This window comes from Catharus ustulatus, chromosome 7 (assembly GCF_009819885.2).
Source record: "Catharus ustulatus isolate bCatUst1 chromosome 7, bCatUst1.pri.v2, whole genome shotgun sequence".
Lineage (NCBI taxonomy): Eukaryota > Metazoa > Chordata > Aves > Passeriformes > Turdidae > Catharus > Catharus ustulatus.
In genome coordinates, this window is record NC_046227.1 from 1,449,918 (window position 1) to 1,465,418 (window position 15,501).

The 15,501-nt window shown below is 47.3% G+C and overlaps 1 protein-coding gene across 1 annotated transcript in view; it reads right to left on the minus strand.

The window, feature by feature from the left end:
* Positions 1-1,996: 1,996 nt before the first annotated feature.
* Positions 1,997-15,501, minus strand: part of TRPM8 (transient receptor potential cation channel subfamily M member 8) — a 36,266-nt gene continuing 22,761 nt past the window's right edge. The window contains exons 18-26 of the mRNA XM_033065381.1: positions 13,613-13,704; positions 12,867-13,005; positions 11,939-12,110; positions 11,574-11,751; positions 9,009-9,199; positions 7,214-7,313; positions 6,015-6,048; positions 4,415-4,501; positions 1,997-3,117 (exon numbers count right to left, since the gene is read on the minus strand). Of these exons, the coding sequence (XP_032921272.1) occupies positions 4,451-4,501; positions 6,015-6,048; positions 7,214-7,313; positions 9,009-9,199; positions 11,574-11,751; positions 11,939-12,110; positions 12,867-13,005; positions 13,613-13,704 (957 nt within the window). The 3' untranslated portion in view covers positions 1,997-3,117; positions 4,415-4,450. The remainder of the gene's footprint in view (positions 3,118-4,414; positions 4,502-6,014; positions 6,049-7,213; positions 7,314-9,008; positions 9,200-11,573; positions 11,752-11,938; positions 12,111-12,866; positions 13,006-13,612; positions 13,705-15,501) is intronic.

The following is a 15,501-nucleotide window of genomic DNA, read 5'->3' on the forward strand; positions in this document are numbered from 1 at the left end:
TGGTGACCATGCTGCACCGTTTCAAAAAAACGGCCCTTGCACACACTGCCACCTGCCCTGCGGCTGTCCCCAGCCCACCCAAAGTGGCCCAGGGATGAAGGAATTCCTCACTCCAAGTGTCTCAGATAGCCCGACAGGATCTTTAGCAACAGCTCAAGCCATCAGCAAACGCTGCCCTGCTCTGCAGGCTCAGGGCAGCAGAAGGAGCCCCCAGGGCTGCCGACGCAGCCGCAGCGGGAAGGGCACGGGGCCTTGCACAGAAGCTGCCTCGACCTCCTTGGGACACGTCCCAGCTGGTGGCCATCCTAAACCTGCGTCTGGGACACAGACAAGGAACGTGTGGGCCAGGGCACGAATGCTGCTCTGACCCCTGGGGCCCAGCGAGCGCTGAAATCAGCAGGTGTGGCAGAGTCCCTGCCCAAGCAGAGCTGACACCCCCTGAGCCCTGGCAGTGCTGGTTCCCGGCTCCTGCCCCAGAGATCTGTGCCCCGAGGGGCTTCTGTGCCAGAGGGAGCCAAAGGCCACGTGCACTGGGGGCTGTGCTCTTTCCTGAAATGATTTTTTCTGTAGAATTGATTAGCCGCAGCACAAAGGCACCAACAGCTACTGAATTTCACAGGACAAATATACTCTACAGGGACACTGTCATGTTTCCGTGGACTTTCCTGCACATTTTGCAAGCATTCTGAAATAAAAAAAACAGCCAAGTCTTAAGTTTAATGCAACATTTTCTGTGTGTCCAGCTGAGGCCAGAAGCTGATCTCCAGTGCATTTGCAAAGTGCTCACAATAACTCTGGGAGGAGGAGCTGTTCTGTGTCCCCAGGTATGGTGCCAGCACCCGAAGGAGCAGCCAAGGGAAGGGGTGGAAGTTGTGTATGTTCCTGTGCACGCTCTGGTGCTGTTTCTGTGGGGTCCGGAGCAGCTGGGGCAGCCCTACTAGAGGGGACATCGCTGCCCTCGCCGTGGTGGCAGCAGCTCTGGCGGCCCAGAGCTCTCTGTCAGGGAGCCTTGGTGACAGCAGTGTGGCCTGGCCACCAGCCCTGCCTCTGCCTCCTGCCCCTCATTGGCAGCACCCAGACAACAGCCCCTGCAGGGCCCCCCTACTCTCCTTGCCCAAATACTGGGCACTGGGCCATCAGGGCTCCACTGTGCCAGGCCAAGCTGCAGGAGGAGGGAAGGGTTGGGGCCTCTTTCCCAGGTGCTCCCCACACCACAGGAGCCTGGAGAAGAGCCCATGTGGCCCCCTGGGTATAGCACTGGATGCAGACTGACTCCAGAATTCAGACCTTACAGAACATGGTGTCACAATTCCATTAATGCATTTACAAGACAACGGATCTCTGGAGCTACAGGCAGTCTCACAGAGGTTTTATATAGGAAAGGAGTGAACAAAAAGCATGATTTTCACATCCAAATCATACAAATGGTATGGGAAAAATAATTTCCAGAAAGGAACCTTATCTTACAAATCTATGATGCAAGCTAACTGCCACATGGATCAGTGAAACCCAGGCTCTTTTAGAAACATTTCAGCAGGAAAATACAACTATTTCCACATGTAAACAAATACCACTGCTGTTGTTACTGCTGGATCCCCAGCATGATGTCATGCACAGCATACAGTATAGTTGGGATGCAGGAAGAAAAGAGCAGCAACCTTTCTGAAAGTATCATAAGGATATAAAGCTAGCAGATAGTATCTAAAGGGCATGAGGGGGCAAGAAGGGAAGCTGTATGAGGAACAGCTGAGGCCAATTGGCTTGTTCAGCTTGGAGCAGAGGAGGAGAGAGGGAGGAGATCTCAGCATGGCCTGCATCTTCATCCTGAGGGACAGCTCCAATCGCTGCTCGCTGTGCCCAGGGACAGCACCCAAGGGAACGGCTGGAGCTGTGTCAGGGAGGGTCAGGCTGGAGATCAGGGAAAGGCTCTTCCCCCAGAGGGTGCTGGGCACTGCCCAGGCTCCCCAGGGAATGGGCACAGCCCCGAGGCTGCCAGAGCTCCAGGAGGGTTTGGACACTGCTCCCAGGGATGCACAGGGTGGGAGTGTTGGGGTGTCTGTGCAGTGCCAGGTGTTGGACTTTGGTCCTTGCAGGTCCTTTCCACTCTGGAGAGTATATGATTCCATGATTCCTAGACACTGAGAATGAAAACTCATACAATGCTTTGCCATGTACATAAATGCCATTTTTAGTGCCTTCAGTTGGCTGTGCCCTCAGTTATAACACACAAAATGTGACAAAATTCAGCTGCTATTTTAGACAGAAAGCACAAAGCGCCACATCACCATATCAAGCATTGTTCTTTTTAAAGCTTCCAACAATCTCTTGTCCATTTCCAAATGCAAAAATCAGCAAACACATGCTGGAAAAGTCAAATGAATTCCAGCATTTCCAGGATACAAATCATGACTGAAAAAACCAAGCAAGGATTGCACACCAAGGCCTTTGGAAACACTTCCTGGATGAATTCAAGTCTCTCCCATGCAGGGCTGTAATAGCTGAACTTCTGCACTGTTGCATGGATCCAGGTAGAGTGGGAAGAAGTCCACAGTGTTCCTGTACAGTCTAAAGCAGTCTTGGACCAAAGGCTTTCCTGGCGGGGATGATGCTGAAATCCACTGCATTCTGGCACACCAGCATTCCAGACCCCAGCAGGTCTGACAGAGAGCTCATGCAAGGAACAAGCAGGATCTGGCTACTACGGGATGGAATGGGAGGAGAGATGGATTCATTCAGACAAACAATTAGTGCCTGAAGGAAACCCATGCACAGGCCCCTCTGAGGGAGATGGAAAGGCAAAGGGATTTTGGCAACAGCAGCAGAACTCTTAGAAATAGGAGTGCTTTGCAACAACAGCTTAAAAGGAATAACTGCTGCCACTGGATGTTAGGGCAGATGAGAAGAATAATTTGGGTAATGTGGGAACCTTGTTAGGAGATAAGCAGTCATCTCCTGTTTCACCACAACCTTGCAACAAGCAGAATGGGCTGTTTGAACAAAAATTAAAATAGCAAGAAAATCCTGCTGACTCCTGCAGAGAGCGTGACACTCTGGTGCCTCCGTTACCATCTGCTTGGGGGTTACTGCAAGCTCCAAGCAATTCTTCATGAATTGTACCTGTGTGAGCAACAGAAAGAATTGGAGAGCAGAGCTTCCAGCCCACCTCAAGGCTTTGCTTTCACCCTCATGCCATCAGCTCAGGTCACTGGATACCTCATGCAGAGGAGGGGATGTCCCTGCCCATGGCAGAGGGTGGAACTGGATAAGCTTTAAGGCCCCTTTCAACCCAAACCATTCTGGGATTCTAGGACTCTTCTGAAGGCAGTTAACATCTATAATGAGAGGTCTCTTCCCACAAGCTCCATCATAAACTGCTGTCCCCTGTCCCAGGCTGCCCCAGCATATCTAATTATAACCTTTTTTCCAGCCACAATGCAGCTCCCTTTGATCTGAGCTGTTTGAGCTGCACTGGACTGGATGGCCTCCAGAATTCCACTATTCTACAGCTTATTTTTCAGGAAACTTGGAGTCCAGCATATCCTTAGAACCAGCCCAGGTGGTTGCAAGTCATCCAGGACTAAATGGAACTTAGGTCAAGCTAACATTCAGTTCTCCCAGGAAAATGGTGAGCTGACTGTGACAGCTTAAAGTTCTCTTGGACAAAACATCTCTGTGGAAGAAGGAGCCAGGCCCTAATGCCCATGCTGATCAAGTTGTTCCAGATTATCCCATTCAACAGTTACAGTCCTTGACCTGCTGCCTCTAAAGATGGCAGTGTTCTCTGCATCATTGGTATTCTGTCTGCCTTTCACATCCCACTGGTGATTTTGGCTCCAAGCCAATTCTTCCTCAAAACTGGAGGCAAAAGGACACAAGGCTCATGACTAGACACTCAACTGGACCAGAGGCTTTGGGTCAGCTCTTCACACTGTAGCTTACTGTATAGGACATGAGAAGGCTACAGCAATCCAGCATAATTTCCCACTTTGATAGTGGAAAAATAAACCTTATTCCTGCCCTCACTTGTGTCATTTCTGTTTAGGTTGCCTGCTCTTCAGTGTTAAAAGGTACCAAGGGTAAAGGGATCAAGCACAGCAGCTCTTCATTTTCTACAGGGCCTCCAATACAAAGACAACTAAAATAACCTTGGGTTAGTCACAGTTTTTCAAAGGCAATCCAGCAAAATGAGGTATTTTAAACTGTGACAAAAATTGACAGAAACCCCAGATGCAAAGTTGTATTTTTCAGAAAGAAAAACACAAACAAGGAAGAGAATTCAGGTCTCCCTTCTTCACCTATCAACAAGAATGCAAGTATTAACAATTGATACTAATTCTTCTTTCAAAGACACAAATTAACACCATAAATGCTGGTAACTTTTTTAAGGCAGAGAATGGATTTAAAGAGGGCTTACCCTGCTCCAGTAGCTGCACTTGGATTTCAGCTGCACTCATTTAATTTTACCAGAAATCTCTTTCAGAAGGCTTTTCAAATCAGAGAGCTTAAAAAAAAGGAAGAAGGTTATTTTTGTAAAGTCCATGTAGCTTTCCTTCAATACGAACTCTATTCTTCATACCAAAGCATTGGTATGCAGACACCCCACTTCAGAGGCCAAATACATAATTCCATCAAGCCTCAGAAAATACTCTCTGTGAAGGTCTTTTCAACATCACAGGCATAAAAAATTTATTTGTATGGCAATTCTCATTATTATCTCACGATTATAAGCTGCACCATTTTGACTAAAGTTTTGCTCCCAACCCGGAAATGCGGCTTACACTCAGGAGAGGCCAATATATGAAAAAAGTTCGGAAATTTCCCAACCTGGAAGTGCAAGCCGAGGTGCCGAGCTGAGCACCTGCCAGTAAAACCCGGGATTGCGCGATTGCTACAAATTGGTTACTCTGTTGTGCGGCGGGTGGAGGCGGGCTCCATGCCAGCAGCGCGGGGGTGGGGAGGTGGGGGGCTCCCTCCTGCTGGCCCCACGGCAGGGGGAGGTGGGGGGCTCCGTGCCTCTTCCTCCTGCTGCCGCTGCAGGTGCAAGCAGGCTCCGTGCCTCCCTCCCGCTGCTGCCGCGGGTGAAGGCGGGCTCCGTGCCTCTCTCCCGCTGCTGCCGCGGGTGAAGGCGGGCTCCGTGCCTCCCCATCCCGCCAGCACCGCAGGGCAGCGCCGGGCCAGGGCGAGCGATCTTGCGATTCCGTTACTAATTCATTACTTTGTTGCACGCGGGTCCTCGCTGCGAACGAAAATGCAGCTTATATTCCGGCGTGGCTTATACATGGACAAAGACCTAAACGTTGCTGACACCCGGACATGTGGCTTATTATCAGGTACGGCTTGTAATCGTGAAATTACTTTAATTATCCCATGCCTACAGCACCAGAAGCTAAACTTGACAGACACTTTTGGGAAAGGGACATTTCAAGTGTGTGACACCCCTTCTTTCCATTAGTGTTTCATGGGCCTGTTACACAGCCCAATATTGCAGTCTTATTCTAAGATGGAAATCACTTTTACTCTATTCCATCCCATAAGGAACACTGAGAAACACTCCTCCAGTGCTAAGCAGGGGTCTTTCTGCTTCATTTTCCAGCACAATACGAAGCTCATGTGGCTTGGAATGGACCTTACAGCTTGTTGTGTTCCACCCCTGCTGTGGGCACGGACACAGGTTGCTCCAATCCTCAGTGTCCAACCTGGTTTTGGACACTTTCAAGGATCCAGGGGCAGCCACCGCTTCTCTGGGCACTCTGTGCCAGGGCCTCCCCACCCTCACAGCTGAGAATTTCATTATCCCATCTAACCTGCTCTCAGTTCAAAACCATTCCCTCTTGTTGCAATCACTATGTGCCTGACATTCCCATCTATGGAATGAAAGCCCAATTAAAATGCGGTCCTGGTGACAGTGACAAAGACTGCACATGACTCTCAGAGTGATTTTCCTTGCCATGGCACAGCCCCTGCTGCGCACTAGAGAGAATCACATTCCCCAGAGCAGTCTGGGACAGAAGTACCTTGGCATCCAGTTGTCTAAATCGATGCACCATCCTAGAAGCAGAAGGAGAACACAGAGCAAAAGGATCAGTCTGCATACTAAGGAAAACTTAGCTAATTACCTAATTACAACATCCCAACTCCCCTCAGTGTTCCATCCTCCCTGGGAGGCAGGGCTGCACACGACTGGCATCATTTTTAGTACAAGTAAATGAACTAACATGTGAATTACTATTAGTAGGATGCTATTCCATTTTCCTTCTCAAGACACTTTTGCTTCCAGTACCAAGGAGATGTTTTTGGTATTTGTTTGGCATCTTATCCAACAATGCACGTCTCTGGGTAGTCTTACACTAAACACTTATTTGTGGACAGCAATGTTCATGCCCATGGATATGGAAGGGTCTGGGTTTCCTTGCCCATTCCTATCAGCTCTCTGATTAAGGGAAATACTCAAGCTGCCAGAAGTTAGCACAGTTAAGCAATCATACAGAGCAGGTTTGCTCTCTAGCATTGTTCTGTTTCTGTTTTCTTGCTTGTTTTCTCTTTCTTTTCTGTCTGATACTATTATTCTGAAAACAGTGAGACAGATCCCAAAGATTATGTTTTTATGAGCTGGCAAAGAAACATCCAAGTTTGAGTCTCCCAGCTTCAAACACCATGATTCCAAAGCGCCTCTTCCCCTCCTCAGTGGTCTTCCTACTCCTGCTACTACCTACAGATCTCCATCTGGATTACTGCTGTGGGAATGTCTGGTATTCCAGGCCTAATGGTAAACATTCTCTGCTAACTGTATTTGGGTTGGAAAAGATGGAGTAAATTGCACCACTCATATCTCCAATTGCCACGTCCACACAGCTTTTAAATCCCCAGCCCGAGATGAGGGTGCCACCACTGCCTTGGGCAGCCTGTTCCAGAGTGGGACAACCCTTTCCATAAAGAACTGTGTCCTGATATCCAACCCAAACTAATGCTACAAGAAGAGTCAGCTGTAGCACTGCTTCCCATGATCAGATCTCAAAACACCACGGGAAGACATTTTCTTCTCTGCAGCAGACAAAAATAGCACCATTTCACTTTAGAAATGAAAAGCATATTTATGCTGAGTTTATTTACTTTCTCATTAGTTTGCAAACATTTAGAGCTGCTGAAAACTTGCCTTCACTAGAAATGTTCAAGAGAAAATTAAGAGAATGAAGGCAAAGATGGGCAGACTTACTCTTCAGATGAATCATTTGCTTTTGTGTTGATTTTGACGAGGTAATTTTCCTTCATGACAGCTTCCCATGCCAGGATTTCATTATCCTCATTTCTTGAGCCTGGGAAATGTATTTGAAGAAAAAAATTCTTGATTTGTCTTTCCAAAGCCAAGATGCTGGGTGAGTGTGTGCATTCAGAGGTTAATCATTCCCCTTCTCCACATCCTGAGCACTCACAGCCCCACTGCCCACCCCAACTCAGCTCTGACATGTGTGACACTAACGCCTTTCACTGAATGCTCCTGGCAACCAGAGTCACTTAAAAATAAAAAATATGAAGAAACGTAAACCCCCAAAACCTCCAAACAAACACACAAGAAAATCCCCCAACCTTACAAGCTCCAAAGCCTTTCTGGACTTTTTTGAGTCTTGGTTAACACAGGTGCCTCTGCTTTAACAGGTATAGGACATTCCAGGAAGCTCCCATCTGGGTTTGAGCTTTCTATTTGTTTCTACATTATCCCATATTGGATCATTAAGAGAACCATGATGTATGATTTTTCATTGAACTGAAACACTCTAGAATGATGAAGAATTGCCTTCTCTAAAAAGCATTTTGTGGTGGTACTGTAAATTCAACAATTGATATAGAGGAGCCCACTTTGAGGCATCAAAGTTCTTTCCAAGGTAATACTTCAGCATTTTATGCTGTTCTAAGAGGACAACATAAACACAGGAGTTCAAATTAAAAAATAAAATTAAATTAACTAAGACAAAAGAAGCCTAGAGCTGGCAAACAGATGAAGATCCCTTTCTTCCACCCAGTGCTCTTCTGACCTCACACAGCCCTCAGCTGTTCTCTCACATTCCAGCAAGCATTTAAGCACCCAAATCCCAACCATTTCTGTAAGAGTTGAGAGGGAAAGGTAGGATTTTACAACAGTCAATATATCAACGTGCTTTTTCCATGCAGTTCTCAGTTCCTATCATCAGTGAAACCAATCATTTTCTGGCTCTAATCAACTCTCCCATTCTTTCAGAGTTGCAACATCAACTGTGCATCATTTGAGCAGCAATATCTGCCTTCAGTTTCCCCAGCCAGGAATCCACACAGTGATTTGGACAGCCAAAATGATTCAGTGCTAAGCAATTTCATGCCCCAAAGCAGGCTCTTCCTCCTAAACTGGTAACAAGTGCAGCTTCTGCTGCAGGGTAACAGGCAGGTTGCTGATGAATGGGAACAAGCCAGTCATTAACTCAACTTATGCTCTCCCAGCTGAGAACACACTACATTTGCTGGAGTGGGGGGGTGGGGGGAAGCTTGTTAAAACAATTATCTGTGTCCTCTGACAGAGAAAGAAATTAAAGGAGAAAGAGCTTGAGAACTGACTTGCTGCATTTTTGAGGTGGTTTGCTCATTCGGCTACATCCAGAGGGCCAGGAAACTGTTTATTATCTTTCAGTCACTCCCCAGCAAGCAGAATGAATTACAAAAAAGCCAAACCCACGACTTTGCAAAGCTGTGAAACAGCACAGGCAGCCCTAAAGAGTTAGGATTAATCTGAAGTCTTAATTGATTTACACACACAAGGCAATTCTACACTGAAACAGTTTGGGCAAGAGAGCACTGGATATATCTCACTTGAAAACTTGAATCTTACTGAAGAGATTTCCAGCAGCACAATGGATTTGCATGACAGAGGTCTTGGAAATTTCCCAGCACAAAATGCCTGCAATAAGCACAGGATGCCATGCAGGAACTGCAATGCACCAGCAGCAGAGATGACTTGGGCAACAAGGAAAAATCCAACTCACAACAAATCGATGGCTCTTTGCTTTCTTTCTTACAGCAGCACTTGAAGCATTTCCTCATCACCATGAATATGTAGGCAAAGATGACAAAGGGGAAGGGGATGGTCAGGCGACTGCAGTACTCCTGGACCAGGAAGAAACGCTGAAACTTCCACACCTGGTCATTGTTCTCTTGCACTGATCCAACAGTGTAACTAATGGGAAAGACAGAATACACCCAGGATTAGTTGTTTTCCAAACTGCTGCATCAGAACCAAGAAGAGAGCATTCTTCTGCTGTACCAGGGCATGGTTTCATAGTCACAGAATCCCAGAGTGGTTTGGCTTGGGAGTGACCTTAAAGCTCATCCCATTCCTACCCCCTGCCATAGGCAGGGACACCTTCCACTGTCCCAGGCTGTTCCAAGCCCCAGTGTCCAGCCTGGCCTTGGACACTTCCAGGGATCCAGGGGCAGCCACAGCTTCTCTGGGCACCCTGTGCCAGGGCCTGCCCACCCTCCCAGGGAACAATTCCTTCCCAATATCCCATCCATCCCTCCCCTCTGGCAGTGGAAGAAGCCATTCCCTGTGTCCTGTCTCTCCATCCCTTGTCCCCAGTCCCTCTCCAGCTCTCCTGGAGCCCCTCTAGGTCCTGGAAGGGGCTCTGAGCTCTCCCTGAAGCCTTCTCTTTTCCAGGTGAGCACCCACAGCTCCAGAGCAGCGGGGCTCCACCCTTGGAGTATCTCTCCACTGGACTCATTCCAGCAGCTCCCGGTCCTTCTGATAGGGGCCCCAGCCATTCTGAAGGTGGTAATTTTCATTGACTAGGAGGTTACTTAGTTTGTTCTTCTCAGAGAGTCATTTGCAAATGGGAGGAACTAAGTAGAAAAACACCCCTTGAAGTTACAAATAAACTGGAAAAAATCTGAATAGGAAGAAAACACTCCATATACTTTTACAGCCTCAGCTCTAAGCAATCCTCCTCTAGCCTAGAAACATGAGAACAGGATGCTTCTTCACAAGATATTGTGTCTTATTAATTGAGCAGATAACTTCTTTCTTCGGGAAAAAAAATCCCAAACCTAAAACTAGAATACTTTCAAAAAATGTAAATGCTCTGGTGATTTTTAGTGGAGGTATTAAGGACACTCCAGGCATGGATCAAATCCACAAAGCACTGTATGAACCCAGCAAAGCAACAACCACGGGAGGAAGCAGCTCCCAGGCTGCCTGACCTTTCAGTGTGACATTAAGTGGCAGATGGATGCTCCCAAAATGCCTCTGCTGAGAGCCTAATGGACCTTTACATGAGATAAATGAAAACCTTCACTTGGTGGAAATTCTCCTTTTGTTTAAAAGATAAATGTAACAGGCAAAAACGAGAGCATTTGTTACTGGTGTAAACAGCATAAACTAGAGCATTTACCATTAGGTGCTGTTAAAGTAAGTGTTCTAGCAAATACTAAGGGTTTTTAGGGTAGAGCTGGCTTACTGCTACACTTTCCTTCATTATTGTGAGGTACTCACACCCTTTCTAGGGAGCATGAGCGTGCTTGTCTGTCCCCAGGCACAGATATGCTGTACTCATCCTGGCTGCCTTGCCAAAAATAACATTTCCAACTGTCTTTAGATCAGCCTGGGGAGAAAGGCTCAGAGCTAAGGGGAGAGCAGAACCTAAATCTGAGGCATTCTCAACCAAACATCTCAGGCCAGCAAACTCAGGCAGTGTCATTCAGATGAGAGATCCTCTTGAGCAGCACCAAGAGCCCCGTCAATCATCCTGCTGCCAAAGCAACCTCCTGCCAAGGTACCATCAAAACACAAGAATAAATCTAGTGGTCCTCAAGAGTGGTGGCCAGAGGTCTCGACTGCTCTTGTTGTAAGTGAGTGTAAAGCAGAAAAGGAGCAGGCTGGGAATGGGAACAGAGCCACAGCACTAATCCAGCTGCATTCCCCAGTGAGACTTGAAGGCAGCACACCCCCAAAGTCTGATCTGAAGGACTTTCCATGATTAAATCAACTCCGTGTCAGAGCTTGCAGCAGATGCAACAAAGATTTCTGAAAGAAGCTGAGGAAGATGTTCCCTGCCCTTGTTGGTCTAGAGGTGATGGCACTTCTCAAGACAAAGTCCTTTTGTATGTCCCAAGGGAAGTGGCCCATCGCCTGTGGTCTAAGGCAGAACAATAAATGGCAGGTCCATCAAGGCAGTATCAGACCCATCCTCACCATGCAGCAGATCAGCTTAGTAAAACTACAGTGTCCTGAAGAGTGACAGTAACTCATTTATTCACTCTAGTGAGGTCACTGGGGCAGCAACTCACACTTGGTAAGGCCCTGACCCAGCATCACCCCGTGTGTGACCCACTGGGGTCCACACCATGCCCACTGTGCAGAGGATGCTTTTAGAGATGGAGGCAAAGAACAGGCAGCAGTCCCTCCCCAGGACACTGCCCCAGCTTCCCCCAGGCTGCTGTGACAGATGCAGAGGCAAGGGCTGGCTTCCTGCTGTCTTCCAGCACACTCCACCCCCTTTCCCAGAGATGTGTCAGTCCAGAGATGACCAGGAAGCCGTGGCTCCTTTGTTACGCACCCGAACATGGCCACAAGCAGGTTCACAAGCAGGATGTTGGTGGAGAGCATGTAAATGCACACCAGGGGAATGGTGATCCACTCGGGGAAGCGAGGCTGGTTGTTGGCATCCAGCTCCACACACAAGGGCTTGGACTCGTTCCCAGAAAAAGTGCAGTGGTCAAAGTTGTAGGTGGTACCTGAGAGGGTGAGAGGGGAGAGCAGACAGTGAGCTCCTCATTCTGCTGGGCTCAACCCCAGCTCCTGCCCTCATCCCTGTGACCTCCTCTGTCCCTTGGAGGCAAGAGGTCAGCACAGCGCTGGATAACCTCTAGAAGGACAGAGCCTTTCCCCCACTCAGGAGAGACGTCCCCAGAAGATGAATACCATCAATGTCATCAGGGTACTGGCCAAACATGGCCAGGTAGGGCTCGTAGATGACCGAGCGGAAGATCCACTCCCAGCGGTGCTCGTTCTTCCTCAGGATGCCTTGCCTGGCCACACCAAAGGCCACCATCCACACAGCGAAGAGGAAGAGGAAGAAGAAGACATCTATCATCTGACAAAGGACAACAGGCATCAGTCAGTGCCCCACTGCAGGTCTGCTGCAAGCCACACATGGATAGCTTTTCTGCTGCTAATTTCACCAACACACATGTTAATAATTGACCACTCCCATTCAGAGAACTTCCAAAATATTTATGCAACCATAACAGCAAGGTATGTTTTGGAATACAGAATATCCTCCTGGCATTAAACAGGCTCCACAAAAGCCAGAACCAGGTACAAGGACTGTGGCTCACCTCACCTCACTCCATGAGGTGAAAGCTTCTGGAATTGCCACTCTGGGTGGCTTCCAAGCAGCATTTAGAGCCCAGACACTTTGACTAATGGTTTCATGAATTTCTAGCACTGTAGGAGAGGCTCCTCACCACCCTCTTCCTCAGGTACTCGTGGGATGGATGTAGTGGAGGACCAAAATCCTCCTGCTGTACCATCTATTATCACTGTCTCCTTTGGGGAAAACTCATGGCAGCAACAGAAATACCACTGAAATGCCTGAGGCATGGAAGACAAAAGCTACCAGAAAGCAAATTTCCTCTGCTGTTCTTCAGCCTGATCTTTATTCTTTCCCTTCACACAGAAAAAATGCCCTGTTCTTAATTAGGTCCCATTTAAACCTTAATTCATCCTGTTTAGCAGATTTAACTTGCTGCCATCATCAGAACGTTGTTATTTCACTCTTAAGGAGGAAGGGAAAAAAAAGTGTCACATCATTTATTTAGACTCTCTTGAATAGCTGCCAGAATCTTACCATCCTCTGCAGCATAATAATTTTGGGTCCTAGATTCCTGCTAACTGTGAAAATATGGATGAGCCTCAGGGTAAAAACTATGTAGTCCAAACAGAAAATTACTCTCCCGGAATACCAAGAGCTTTCATCAGAGTGAAGCCTGATGGAGACAGCAAAAGAAAACAAAGAGAAGCCTTGGGTGAACCATGCAGAAATCAGGTTAAAACACACTGAAACATTGAAATGGAGAGTGGAAAGTGAGTAATTGGAAAGCAGAGCACAGCTACCCAGGGCCCTGTGGCCTCCCCCACCTAATGACAGGTGACAGAGATGGTTAATGTACACCTCCTTTACACCTTTCTTCCTGACATGCATCATCCCTGTGTTTTTCCCTTATCCTAATGCTATTAACAGCAAAGAAATTTGTACCTGCAGCTACTCCCACAGCCCTCTGAAACCACCACAGTGCAACAGCTGCTCCACTGCTGTTGGGGAGGATGAACATTACACTGAGGCAACAAGGACTAAGCTACAGCTGACTGAACAATTGCTTTGGAAAGTGCTTTTTTCATCATTTCTTTGCCAAGGTTTTTAACTCACCCCATCATGTTTTTTGGGTTTTTTTTAGTCAACACTTGTCAGTACTGGGGCCTTCATAAAGAGAATTTCATGAACACATAGCTCCCCAAAATTTCATTACAGTTTGCAGCCAAACCCCACCAAGGAAGCAAAGCCATAACACAGACATAAGAGAAGGCATTACTCACCTGAACACAATCCCTGCTATGAAGTAGAAGATTGCAAGGGTATCCATAACATTCCACAGGTCTGAGAAATACTTGCTGCCGTTCATGTACCACTGAGAAGAGAAAAGAACAGACAGTAACCCCCACACAGCACAGTTCCCTTGCCCAATTAACTTTTTGTCACACAAAGGTAACACCAGAGTTCAGATGGCTTTCAATTTCCCCAGGAAGAGGGGTTTAACGTATCCAGCAACGCCACAAGTTACTGGCAGCCTGCTTTCTTGGGTCTTGGTGTGACCCAGGCAACACTGTGGGAGGAGGGGGGGTCACAGTGCAAGGGTAGCTGATGCATCCTGGCTTCTCTCCCTTCACAGAACACATTCACTAATCTGCCCCCGGCTACATGCCCATGATTTGGAACCAAGATGCAGATTTAATTTATTCTTCTAATTACATAGCTCTCTATTTCTGAATTGCAAGTCTAGTGAGAATCCCTGCCCATTCCCAGACTGACTGGCACAGCAGCCTGGATCCTTAGTACAAGAACCAACTTCTGGAGTAAATTCAGAGGTGACTCATAAGGACAAGAAGCTTAATCAGGACAAACTACTGCAAGGTCTGGAGAAATAAACTGCACCCCCAATCATAATTAATTTCAATTTTCATTGAAATAATCAAATCTTTGAAGAGTTGTGCTCAATGAACATCCAACTGGCATATGCAAGGAAGGCAGTTCTGCCCTTAGTACTTCTATGGCAAACAGAAATCAAATGGTGTTTTCTCCTAGGTGCTGTCTCTGCCTAGCAGCTCCCTGAATGAAACATCTGGGACTGAGGTACAGGTCAGTCCTCCAAATTCCAAGCTCAGAGCTAAAAGTGCACAGAGGTTCTGTCCAGACTCTTTCTCCACTGGAGAAAACAGGGCTTTTCTTCACACCCCACCACTCTACCCACTCACCTGGCTGGAGGCTACCCTCCATGTAGCTAAGGAGCCAACAGGGAAAAGGCCTCTCCCATCTCACTATGGCCATGACAGCTCTAAACAAGACAGGGAGCAGCTCCAGCTACTTACAGATCCCTGGGACCACCAGAAGGGAAAGCAGGGCTTACAGTTCAGAGATTGTTGCAGACCAAGGGCTGATTTCTCCCCAGAACTGGTTATCCAACTGCAGCAGCTACAGTGGGACCGCAGGCAAGCTGCTCTGACCTTGCCTTGGGTGTGAAAACAAAATCTGAGATACAGTGGTTTTTTTCCTTTAAATATAAAGGCCACAGACATAAATTTGATGCAGAGTTAGACCAATGTACACATGGCCTATCTCAGAGGAAGCCAGGGAGGAATTTTCCTGAGAAGTTTAGAGGACTGGGACACTGCTCTGCATTCTGCTCCATTTCTCCTCCTCAGGAAAACAGCTTTGCAGCCAGAACACTGCCTTCAGATAACTTTAAATCTTCAAATTTAGCTGCCTCCACTGCCAAATTGATACAGTCTGGCTACCAGTTACTAATGGGAACTGCAGCAGTTCTACCTGCTCAGGGTAGTGAGAAAAAGGGACATAGTTAGGAAAATAAGGGTTCTATCCCTAAGGCTTTCCCCAGGGCTTTTGCTGGGTATACACAGGATGTGCAAGGACAGGTCCAGAGACACCAGAACCTAAATCAGCAGAAACAAACACTCCATTAGTGTTTTTGTGGCAAAAAAAGTCTTTTACTTTTCCCCCATTTTCTTAGCAAGTAAAGCCATTAACAGGTTTCCACCTTGACTATTAAAAAGGGAAAAGACCACAATAACAGCAGCATCAGAAATGTCATCTGCGCTCACGTAAAAACCGTTCTTTCAGGGTGGGATGATCCAGCAGATCACCCACAAACACTAATGAGGTGACTCGGGCCCTACAGGAGAGTCAGAAA